Source organism: Cherax quadricarinatus, chromosome 65, assembly GCF_038502225.1.
Source record: "Cherax quadricarinatus isolate ZL_2023a chromosome 65, ASM3850222v1, whole genome shotgun sequence".
NCBI lineage: Eukaryota > Metazoa > Arthropoda > Malacostraca > Decapoda > Parastacidae > Cherax > Cherax quadricarinatus.
This window is the reverse complement of record NC_091356.1, coordinates 5,285,839-5,299,070: the sequence shown is the minus strand read 5'-3', so window position 1 is coordinate 5,299,070 and position 13,232 is coordinate 5,285,839. Positions and strand designations below refer to the sequence as shown.

General features: G+C 40.4%; 1 protein-coding gene across 1 annotated transcript in view; it reads left to right on the top strand.

Annotated features, from left to right (window-relative positions):
* Positions 1-5,351: 5,351 nt before the first annotated feature.
* The window catches only part of LOC128700479 (replication protein A 14 kDa subunit), a 42,595-nt gene continuing 34,714 nt past the window's right edge, over positions 5,352-13,232 (top strand). The window contains exon 1 of the mRNA XM_053793711.2: positions 5,352-5,543. Within this exon, the coding sequence (XP_053649686.1) occupies positions 5,445-5,543 (99 nt within the window). The 5' untranslated portion in view covers positions 5,352-5,444. The remainder of the gene's footprint in view (positions 5,544-13,232) is intronic.

Below are 13,232 nucleotides of genomic sequence, written 5' to 3'. Positions count from 1 at the left end.
CTTCAAATGCATGATATAATTGATGAACTGGCCTTCAAGGAGGGAGTGAATTACAATTTTAGGTTGTCAACTAATAGTTTCAGGACAATACAAAGAAAAGAACTACAACTGAACTTCATTGACTTGAGACTGAATGAAGTTGACACCAGTCAGTTATTGCCCACGAAATCTTAATGACACGATTGCAAACAAAACATGCAGGAGGAACCACGTGTCTATGGTTCATCAAATAATATCAGCAGACCCTTGGATGTCGCTACTGTCTGGATTCTACTGAGCTACAATATCTCTTTTAATTTGCATCAACATTTTATGTAGACATAACTGAAGGTAAACTTTGAAAGTAGTTCATTATCACTGTAACTTGCTTAGTTACCATTGCACGGTGCCTGGTCCCTGGACCCATTATGTGTCTGCAATCTTTTGACTACCATCCACAATATGTTTATAGGGTGTACAATAAAACTATTAAACTAACAAAATCTCTTGTCGTATCCTTGTTGAAGAACTTATTCTTGTCTACCCTGTCTATGCCCCATGGTGTCTGGCATGTGGAGTTCACATCCTCCTCTTGTTCTTAATGTGAATGCATTCACCTATATGAACTTGCGGGACTGAACCCTATCTCCTAGGAATTAAGGTGCCTAAACCTGTAAGTTATAAAGGGGATGTTGTAGTTAAATTCCCTATCACTGGATGTCCATATCCTTCCGAAAAAAATGGTGAGCCACCTTGCTTTGTTGAGTAAGTAAGCAAGTAAGTAAGTGAGTGAGTTAGGTCACTCTGCCAATATTCGTGAATAACTAACCAGGCCAAGTCAGTCAGTCATGAAAATGATCTATGCAGACGGAAATCAATATACATTTTTTTTGTGATCGAAGGACAAAACTTACTAGTCACAGCCTCAAACACCTCGTAATGAATCTTTGTTAACTGGTCAACTGACAGTGCAGATGCATCTACCTGGCTCGAAACACCTCTCACCATCACACCAGCTTGGTCATGATAGATATTTCATACTCTGATTGCCTACAAAGCTTTATTTCCCAGTCTGATGCATGCACAGCTCTGTTACCCAGTCTGATTGCATGCACAGATCTGTCAATATTATAAATGTGCACAATGGCTGCGACAGCCAAGATGAGTTGAACAGTATGACGCATCTTCACTTGGGTTTTCGAAAATATTCTGACCACTGAACGACCATTTCCAAACTCACGGGAGAACGTAAAAAAAGGGAGTATTGCAGTACGCCCACAAGCCCACACTAGGTAGGTCTAACTCACACCCACCCATGCACCCATCTAACCTGTTGAAAGAATATTATTATGGGTGGTAGTAAGTACGTTTATTCAGGTGTACACAAATACAGCATATGTGTAGAGAACCTGGGATAACCCAAAAAAGTCAGAGAGACTTATTTCCATTGGGGTCTTTTAAGCAATAGTAATGTGTCTATGTTGATTATGGGACTTTCCGGGACCCTGCTGATATATAATGATTAATTTATTTGTAAAACATTATTGTTTTTGTAATCATACATTATTTTTGTGAATAAAATTTGGGGTGATTTATAATGATACGATCACAGCCTCGGAGGCCAAGTCAGCCTCATGTAAGGATAAAATTTTGACACGTAAAGAAGAAGAAATGGAGAAAAAGAACAAGAACAAGAAGGAAAAGTTTATTCTCTATAAGGATTACAATGCTGAGTTTACAGAAATTTGGTTATTGTGTGGTTTACATGTAGTAAAATAGTGAAGGAAAAGAAGAAGATAAAAGAAGGAAAGGAATAATAATGAAAATAATAATAATAATAATAATAATCATAATAATAATAATAATAATAACAATAATAGTAATAATAATAATAATAATAATAATAATAATAATAATAATAATAATAATAATAATAATAATAATAATAATAATAATAATAATAATAATAATAATAATAATAATAATAATAATAATAATAATAATAATAAGAAGAAGAAGAAGAAGAAGAAGAAGAAGAACATAAGAACATAAGAACGAAGGAACACTGCAGAAGGCCTACTGGCCCATGCGAGGCAGGTCCAAGTCTCCTACCGGCTTAAGCCAATGCACCCAACCTAGTCAGGTCAGGTCACATTGACTTAAGGGAGGAACACGGCAACCGACCTGGTAGCACAAGCTATCAGGTCTAACTCACACCCACCCACATCTACTCATGTATTTATCCAACCTATTTTTAAAGCTACACAACGTTCTGGCCTCTATAACGGTACTTGGGAGTTTGTTCCACTCATCCACAACTCTATTACCAAACCAGTACTTTCCTATATCCTTCCTGAATCTGAATTTTTCCAACTTAAAACCATTGCTGCGAGTCCTGTCTAGGCTAGATATTTTCAGCACACTATTTACATCCCCTTTATTTATTCCTGTCTTCCATTTATACACCTCAATCATATCCCCCCTAATTCTACGTCTTTCTAGAGAGTGCAGTTTCAGGGCCCTTAGTCTATCCTCATACGGAAGGTTTCTGATACATGGGATCAACTTTGTCATCCTCCTTTGTACATTTTCCAGAGAATTTATATCCATTCTGTAATACGGTGACCAAAACTGTGCAGCATAATCTAAATGAGGCCTAACCAAGGATGTATAGAGTTGAAGAACAACCTGAGGACTCCTATTATTTATGCTTCTTGATATGAAGCCAAGGATTCTATTAGCTTTATTGCGAACACTTATGCACTGTTGTCTTGGTTTCAGATTACTGCTAATCAGAACTCCTAAATCTTTTTCGCAATCCGTAATATTAAGATCTACATTATTTAGTTTATATGTGGCATGGTTATTGTCCTGTCCAACATTTAGAACTTTGCATTTGTCTATATTAAACTGCATCTGCCACTTCTCCGACCACTGCATCAATCTATTCAAATCTTCCTGGAATGCTCGAATGTCCTCGTCAGAATGAATTCGACGGCCTATTTTGGTGTCATCGGCAAACTTGCCGATGTCGCTCTTTATGCCCTCATCTATGTCGTTTATGTAGATTGTGAACAGCAGGGGGCCCAACACTGACCCCTGTGGAACACCGCTCGTGACGCTTCCCCACTCTGATTTCTCCCCATTTATGCAAACTCTCTGCTGCCTATTTGTCAACCATGCCTCTATCCAGGAAAAAATTTCTCCTCCTATTCCATGTGCTTTAATTTTCCTCAATAGTCTCTGATGTGGGACCCTGTCAAAAGCCTTACTGAAGTCCATATACACAATATCATATTCATTACCATGATCTACCTCCTCAAATACCTTAGTGAAAAAAGTTAATAAATTCGTAAGGCAGGAACGCCCCTTTGTAAAACCATGCTGAGATTCGTTGATTAATTTATGCTTTTCAAGGTGGCTACGAACTGCCTCGGCAATTATTGATTCCATAAATTTTCCCACTATGGAGGTTAGGCTTATTGGTCTATAGTTCGAAGCTAAGGACCTGTCACCTGTTTTGAAAATAGGTATCACATTTGCCATTTTCCACTTATCTGGCACCATGCCAGTTTGTAGTGATATGTTGAAAAGATTAGCCAAAGGTGTGCTAAGCTCCTCTTTACATTCCTTTAGAACCCTTGCATACAGTTCATCAGGGCCTGGGGATTTGTTAGGTTTTAATTTATCTATTTGCCTAAGGACCATGTCACTTGTGACCCTAATCGTGCACAGTTTATTATCGTCCTGTTCTACATAATTTATCATTACTGGAATATCGCTGGTATCCTCCTGTGTAAAAACTGAGAGGAAGTATGTGTTAAAAATTCTACACATTTCCTTATCACTGTCAGTGAGCTGACCCGAGGAACTTTTGAGTGGGCCTATCTTGTCCCTGATCTTACTTCTGTATACCTGAAAGAATCCTTTTGGGTTAGTCTTCGATTCTCTTGCAACTTTAACCTCATGTAAACGAAAAAGAAAATGAGAAGAAACAAAAGAAATTATACTAAGTTTCAATAAACAACTTCAGATTTTCACACTTTTTATTAGAGTAAGTTTTTTTTAGGTACATTATTATTATTATAATCAAGGGGGAAGCGCTAAACCCGGAGGATTATACAGCGCCTGGGGGGGATGTGGAAGGCATTCAGGCTTAATTCAGGGAACTGGAGCACAGATCCAATTCCCTAAATCAAGAGCCCCTCACCAACATCAAGGAACCTTCCTTAAGGGGTTTTTAGGTACAAGTACACATAAATACAATTACACAAATTATTATATAAATAGTAAAGTGTGTAAATTATCTAGGATAACCCACTACTGTCCTTGAGTAACTTACATGTAAATAAACCAAGACTGAATCAGTAAATTCAAACAATCTAACTTATTTTCTTTATTGGTAATATTAACCAGGAGGGTTAATCTAAACCATACCCCCGGCCGGGATTGAACACGCGGTCATAGAGTCTCAAAACTCCAGCCCGTCGCGTTAGCTAACGCGACGGGCTGGAGTTTTGAGACTCTATGACCGTGCGTTCAATCCCGGCCGGAGGTATGGTTTATTTGCAATCGTGTCATTACGATTTCTTGAGTCAGGGTTAATCTAGCGCACTCATCTCACACACTGAGGTCCGTGGTTCAATCCCCGGTACAGGTGGAAACATTAGGACGTGTTTCCTTAAGACACCTAAAACAGTAAAATAGGTACCTGGGTATTAATTGACTGGTGTGGGTCGCATCCTGGGATAAAAGTGACCTAATTTGTCAGAAATGCTCAGCATAACAAGAGGCTTTCTATATAGTAGTATGTCATTGATGTCAGACAAGTCTGTATACCTTTTACATGTACTTGTAATAATAATAATAATTATATATCGTAACACTGAGGACCTTTACAGCCTTAATGATCCTAAGTAAGTAAGTAAGTAAGTAAGTAAGTAAGTAAATTTATTCAGGTATACACAAATACAGTTACATAGAATTATCATACATAGCAGCATATGTGTAGAGAACCTAGGATAACCCAAAAAAGTCAGACGGAGTGACTTATTTCCATTGGGGTCCTTACTTATTTCCATATAAGCTGTAAGCCCCATTAACTAACCATTGCCCAAAAAACAGCAGGCTTTCAAATTACACGTATATTTAAGTTAAATAAAACATGATTGATCTTATTTATGGATAATTTTATTATATAGCATCCCAATGGAAATAAGTCACCTTGTCTAAATTTTTGGGTTATCCTGGTGGGTAATTTTCACATATGTTACTATGTATGATAATTTGTGTAGTTGTATTTATGTGTACTTGTGCATAAATATATTTACTCACATTGTGTAGTAAATTGAGGTTGACTTGGACAGGACAGCAGCAGCAGCAGCAGCAGCAGCAGCAGTAGAGGCGGCGGGAAGCAGCACTCTCCGTGCCTCTTACATTTTTCTAGATTTTTTCATCCATTTACGATGGTGTTCCCTGAGAGTGGCACTCGCACGAGGGTTAATGGTGCCACACTGACCCAGCACACTGGGTGCCAGGTGGTGCTGCTAGGAGAGGTAAACCAGGTGAGCTCATATAAGGATCCCCATTTGGAAATCAAAGACCCTAATGTAAATAAGTCACTTTGTCTGACTTTTTTTTGTGTTATCGTCGGTAATCTACATATATATTGCTATGTATGATAATTTATGTAACTGTATTTATGTGTATCTGTACCTGGATAAACTTATTTACTTAGGTATTAAGTAATGCCCCTAAATGATTATTCTTTTGCCTGTGAATGACCATGTATAAAAATTTCGAGGCACTGGCAGTCACTTAAGTTATTTTCACGGAATATGTCCATAAATGGGGAATGTGTCCATAAATGGGGTTAAATCCCAGTGGGGATCAGTAACAAGTGGCGTTTAATATATGGTAGAGGGTTTGGGTTACAAGTAAAAGGACCCGGGTTCGATCTCTAATGGGGGCGAGTCCAGTTAACAAAGACCCCAATGAATATGTCACTGATTTTTTTTTTTTTTGGGGGGGGGGGGAGTTTATCCTTGGTAATTTACACGTTACTATGTATGATAATGTAGTCACCATTAAGGAAGGTTCCTTGATGATAGTGAGAAGCTTTTGATCTGAGGAATTGGATCTGTGGTGCTCTTCCTTGGATTGTACCTGAATGCCTCCCATTCCCTCAGGCACTGTATAACCCCTATGCGTTTAGTGCTCTCCGGGAATAAAAGAAGCAAGATCGCCAACCACCTAGATACCCATCAGCTACAAAACCCAGGACAACACGGGTTTAGAGCAAGTTGCTCCTGCCTGTTGCAGCTACTGGACCACTATGACAAGGTCCTGGATGCTGTAGAGGATAAACAAAATGCAGGTGTAATATACACAGACCCTGCAAAAGCTTTCAACAAGTGTGACCATGGTGTAATAGCACACAAAATGCGTGAAAAAGGAATAACAGGAAAAGTTGATACATGAATCTATAACTTCCTTACAAATAGAACACAAAGAGTAATAGTAAACAGAGTAAACTCCCAGGTGGCCACAGTAAAAAGCTGTTCCACAAGGCACAGTACTTGCTCTCATTCTATTCCTCATCCACATTTCAGACATAGACAGAGATGTAAGCCATAGCTCTGTGTCTTCCTTTGCAGATGACGCCCAGATTGCCATGGCAGTGTCCTCCATCGAAGACACAACAAGACTCCAAGCAGACAACCAAATCTTCAAATGGGCCACTCAAAATAACATGAAGTTCAACGAGGAGAAATTTCAACTACTCAGATATGGAAAGCTTGAGGAAATTAAAAATGTATCAGGGTATACGACAAATTCTAGCCACACAATAGAGCAAAAAAGAACCGTGAAGGACCTGGGAGTGATAATGTCAGAGAATCTCGCCTTCAAAGACCACAACAATATATCTACCTCATCTGCTAGGAAAATGATAGGATGGATAATGAGAACCTTCAAAACTAGGGACACCAAGCCCATGATGATTCTCTTCAACTCTCTTGTTCTCTCTAGTCTAGAATACTTCTGTGCACTAATGGTCCCCTTCAAGGCTGGAGAAACTGCAGACCTGGAGAGTGTACAAAGAACTTTCACGGCACTCTTAAGTACGATAAGGCACTTAAATTACTGGGAACTGTTGAAGGTCCTTGATCTGTATCCCTTGGAATGCAGGCGAGAGAGATGCATGATAATATACACTTGGAAGGTCCTTGAGGGATTGGTACCAAACCTGCACACGAAAATCACTCCCTATGAAAACAAAACTCGGCATGAGATGTAACATTCCCCAGATGAAAAGCAGGGGCACCACAAGTACATTGAGAGACAACACAATAAGTGTCCGGGGCCCAAGACTGTTCAACTGCCTTCCAGCATACTTAAGGGGGATTACCAGTAGACCCCTGGCTGTCTTCAAGAAGGCACTGGACAGGCACCTAAAGTCAGTACCTGACTAACCGGGCTGTGGTTTGTACGTCAGTTTGTGTGTAGCCAGCAGTAACAGCCTGGTTGATCAGACCCTGATCCACCATGAGGCCTGGTCTCAGACTCAGCTGTGGGGGCATTGGCTCCCGACACCCTCTCCAGGTAAGCCCACTTTGTCTGGCTTTTTTGAGGGGGTTATCCTAGGTAATTTATACATATTACTGTGTATATCTTTACTACAAGTACATGTACAAGGTATACAGTCCTAGCTGACATCAGTGACATACTACTATATAGAAAGCTGCTTCTTATACAGGGCATTTTGGGCAAATTAGGCCAGTTTTGTCCCAGGATGACCCACACCAGTCCACTAACACCCAGGTACCCATTTTAGTGATGGGTTTACATGGCCAACTGGTGTAAGGAAACACGCCTGATGTTTCTACCCTCGCTGAGAGTTGAACCTGGACCCTCGCCATGTGAAGCCACCAGGCCACGGTGTACTTATACCTGAATAAACTTACTATCAATGATGGACTGGTAATACCAGACAGTACATTTGAATACCAGTCACACCATTGAATTTTTGGGAAACAAATATGGTTTAATGAAGACATTTCACCTGCTGAGTTTCATCAAGTCACAAATAGATGTTTATGACTTGATGAAGCCCACTGCATGTACAAAATATCTTTAATTCCACCAGTACATGATACAGCTTTTACAGACCTAGTTACCATCATTGACATGCTGTATAGAAAGTCCCTGGTTATGTGGAGCATTTCTGGCAGCTTAGGTTAATCTTGTCTCCCAGGATGGAACCTACAGCAGTTGACTGACACCCAGGTTCCTGCTTGCTGCTAGGTGAACAGGTATAGAAGGTAAAGGTTCCATTAAAGTTCTTTTGTGTGTATTATCATGTCAGTATCTCGTAACATTATTTATCCAGTGGATTATTGCATTCATTTGTTATGAATTTTCAGAACCTCTTGGGTATGTTGTAATGCATGTTTGAATAAGAATGTAAAGGTCATAAACTGTGACATGTATGGGATGGATTCATTGATATATTAGTTATACCAAACACTATATTCTAGGTTAAGAAGTCAGATTAAAATACAGTAGTACAGGCAATTCTTTGTTAGTGCTGTTCATTTGTTTTTGAAAATCAGAGCTAAATGAAAAGCATTTCCCATTTAAAATTAATGTCGAGTCCATTAGTGCATTCCCTGAAACTCTATAAGTAAGTAATATTTTATATCTGTGATACTAAAACAAAAAATATAGTTAACATTTATTAACTAATGCAGTACATTATAGAAAAAATTATTACATAATAAAATATTTAGTGTACAATATAATTATGTATAGTATAAAGAATGCCATGAAATGCTTAGGGAGCTAGTAATTAGAGGTAGGGAGTTTGGGAGACACTGTTGAGTAGTCGGAGCTGTGGCCATTGTCAGGGTTGGGCTTCACTAGTTGCTGCTACTCTCGTTAGATATGGCTGTCATAGCTAAGCATCAGCTGCTCCAGCGAGAAGTAATCGCTGGTGAGAGTGAAGCAAGTGCTCAACAGCGTAATATCACAAATTTAGAGCATACCTGGAGTTTACCTGGAGATAGTTCCGGGGGTCAATGCCCCCGCGGCCCGGTCTGTGACCAGGCCTCCTTAGGTCAGTGTCCCAGGATGCGACCCACACCAGTCGACTAACACCCAGGTACCCATTTTACTGATGGGGAACATAGACAACAGGTGGAAAGAAACACGTCCAATGTTTCTACTCTGGCTGGGAATCGAACCCAGGCCCTCACCGTGTGAAGCGAGAGCGTTAACCACCAGGCCATCTGGAATGAAATGCAAACAGCATATCATTTAAAAAGTTCTATATGAAGAGCATAACATTGAAGACTGACTGTATAATATTTTGAATACATATATACAAATAACTTTATATTTACAGCCTCTCCTCATTTAACGGCAGAATTCCGTTCCTAAGACCATGTTGGTAACTGAATTCATCGCTTAGTGACGAATTCGTTTACTGACGTGGTCTTAGGAACAAAACTCCATCATAAGCGAGGAGAGGCTCTATATACTGTATACTGTATCATGAAATGTTGAGTTCTGGGCTATTAAAATACAAATATAGGAAGGCCCTGCTTTTACAGCAGGTTAGGTTCTGCTTTAGTGATTTTTGCTGTAAGGCAAATCATAGCCTTTTTTCATTTTCAAATGCATAGAAAAGCCTGATAACATGTTTACAGTATTATGTATTAAGTGAGCAATAAAGCTAGGCCTTGAAAATGCATATACGGTACACACATTACTTACCTTAAAATATTTTTGTCCTTAGCTTTTAGTGAGTGGTAAATATATTTATTGCAGGAAGTCTGAATAAATGAAGAATGTGTATAATTGAAAATCGTTGTATTAGCAAAGTGCTGTAAAGTGGGGCCCTCCTGTAATAGGAACCCCCCATGAAAATTAAATTTGTGTATTACTGTGTTGGGTTATCCCAAGTTAAATCATTTTAATTTATCATAATTATATATATACTGCAACAACAACAATCCAAGATATACCTGGTTACCTGGAGGTTATTCTGGGGATCAACGCCACCGCGGCCTGGTCCATGACCAGGCCTCCCGATGGATCAGGGCCTGATCAACTAGGCTGTTACTGCTGGCCGCACGCAGTCCAATGTACGAGCCACAGCCCGGCTGATCTGGCACTGACTTTAGGTATCTGTCCAGCTCTCTCTTGAAGGCAGCCAGGGGTTTATTGGCAATTCCCCTAATGCTTGATGGGAGGCTGTTGAACAGTCTTGGGCCCCGGACACTTATGGTGTTTTCCCTTAGTGTACCAATGGCGCCCCTACTTTTTATTGGGGGCATTTTGCATCGCCTGCCCAGTCTTTTACTTTCATAGGGAGTGATTTCTGTGTGCAGATTTGGGACTATTCCCTCCAAGATTTTCCAAGTGTAGATTATGATATATCTCTCCCTCCTGCGCTCCAACGAGTACACGTCAAGTGCTTCCAAGCATTCCCAGTAGTTAAGGTGCTTGACAGAACTTATACGTGCAGTAAAGGATCTCTGTACACTCTCTAGATCTGCGATTTCACCTGCTTTGAATGGAGATGTTAATGTACAGCAGTATTCCAGCCCAGGAAAATGCAAACTCCCTTCCTGTAAGCTTTTTCACCCTGAAATGTGTACCTCTTCAGTACAGGAAAGACTGTGCTATAACTTAAATTGCCAGGCATACCATCTAAAGGGGACAAAAAGATACAAAACATCCAGGCCATGGGAAAACCTGGGTAGCCACAGCCACTCAAGAGGGAGAGGTTTTTTAGTGCCAGGAAGGAAAAAAAACTGGCAGGAAATGGCAGAAATCGTACACCAAATCCAGTCATTCCTGGAGTGGAACCACAGTCGATGGCCTCCACTCCAAACCAACAGATACAGATACTAATGCCGGAAAAAAAATCCCCCCCAGTACCAACAATACCACCAGTCCGATAACATTCTTCTTTGCAAATATACAGGGTCTAAAGCCAGCAACAAACAACAAAATACCTTTCATCCGTGGACTGCTTGCAGAGGCAAAGGCAATGTTCGCGGCTTTCACTGAGACCCACATAAAGGATCACTTGGACAACGAAATATGGATCCCAGGTTACAACCTATACAGATGTGACAGAGTGAACAGGCAAAAGGGGGGGGTTGGCCTGTACATTGCAGAGTCACTTGTTTGCACAGAACTGCTTAATGCCTCAAATGATGTAGTGGAAGTTTTAGCAGTAAAGGTCGAGAACCAAAACCTAGTCATTGTGGGAGTCTACAAGCCTCTGGATGCAACATCCCAGCAATTCCAGGAACAGCTGTTAAAAATTGACCACTGTCTGGAAAATCTTCCAGCTCCTGCACCCAACATCTTGCTCCTGGGGGATTTCAACTTAAGGCACCTAAAATGGAGGAATATAGCAAATAATATTGTTGCAGTAATAACACCAGGAGGCAGCTCTGATGAAAACTCACACTCACACGAGCTTTTAAATCTCTGCACAAAATTCAATTTAAACCAGCAAATAATAGAGCCTACTAGACTGGAGAATACACTAGACCTCATCTTCACTAACAATGATGATCTGATAAGAAATGTCACCATATCAAAAACAACATACTCAGATCACAACATAATTGAGGTTCAGACATGTATGGGTGGAGCCCCAGACCGACAAAATGAGACTAGTCACGAGGGAGCATTCACCAAATTCAACTTCAATAACAAAAACATAAAGTGGGACCAAGTAAACCAAGTCCTAACCGATATAAGCTGGGAAGATACACTAAGCAACACAGACCCCAACTTATGCCTAGAACAGATTAACTCGGTGGCACTCGATGTATGCACAAGGCTTATTCCTCTAAGAAAAAGGAGGAGTAGATGTAAAATAGAAAGAGACAGGCGCTCCCTTTACAGGCGACAGAAAAGAATAACAGAGCAGCTAAAAGAGGTCAATATATCTGAAATGTGTAGGGAGACACTGGTCAGAGAAATAGCAAGCATCGAACTTAAGCTAAAAGAATCCTTTAGGAGTCAGGAATCGCGGGAAGAACTAAAAGCCATAAATGAAATCGAAAGAAACCCAAAGTATTTCTTCTCCTATGCCAAATCAAAATCGAGAACAACGTCCAGTATTGGGCCCCTACTTAAACAAGATGGGTCCTACACAGATGACAACAAGGAAATGAGTGAGCTACTCAAGTCCCAATATGACTCAGTTTTTAGCAAGCCGCTAACCAGACTGAGAGTCGAAGATCAAAATGAATTTTTTATGAGAGAGCCACAAAATTTGATTAACACAAGCCTATCCGATGTTATCCTGACGCCAAATGACTTTGAACAGGCGATAAATGACATGCCCATGCACTCTGCCCCAGGGCCAGACTCATGGAACTCTGTGTTCATCAAGAACTGCAAGAAGCCCCTATCACGAGCCTTTTCCATCCTATGGAGAGGGAGCATGGACACGGGGGTCGTCCCTCAGTTACTAAAAACAACAGACATAGCCCCACTCCACAAAGGGGGCAGTAAAGCAACAGCAAAGAACTACAGACCAATAGCACTAACATCCCATATCATAAAAATCTTTGAAAGGGTCCTAAGAAGCAAGATCACCACCCATCTAGAAACCCATCAGTTACACAACCCAGGGCAACATGGGTTTAGAACAGGTCGCTCCTGTCTGTCTCAACTATTGGATCACTACGACAAGGTCCTAAATGCACTAGAAGACAAAAAGAATGCAGATGTAATATATACAGACTTTGCAAAAGCCTTCGACAAGTGTGACCATGGCGTAATAGCGCACAAAATGGGTGCTAAAGGAATAACAGGAAAAGTCGGTCGATGGATCTATAATTTCCTCACTAACAGAACACAGAGAGTAGTCGTCAACAGAGTAAAGTCCGAGGCAGCTACGGTGAAAAGCTCTGTTCCAGAAGGCACAGTACTAGCTCCCATCTTGTTCCTCATCCTCATATCCGACATAGACAAGGATGTCAGCCACAGCACCGTGTCTTCCTTTGCAGATGACACCCGAATCTGCATGACAGTGTCTTCCATTGCAGACACTGCAAGGCTCCAGGCGGACATCAACCAAATCTTTCAGTGGGCTGCGGAAAACAATATGAAGTTCAACGATGAGAAATTTCAATTACTCAGATATGGTAAACACGAGGAAATTAAATCTTCATCAGAGTACAAAACAAATTCTGGCCACAAAATAGAGCGAAACACCAACG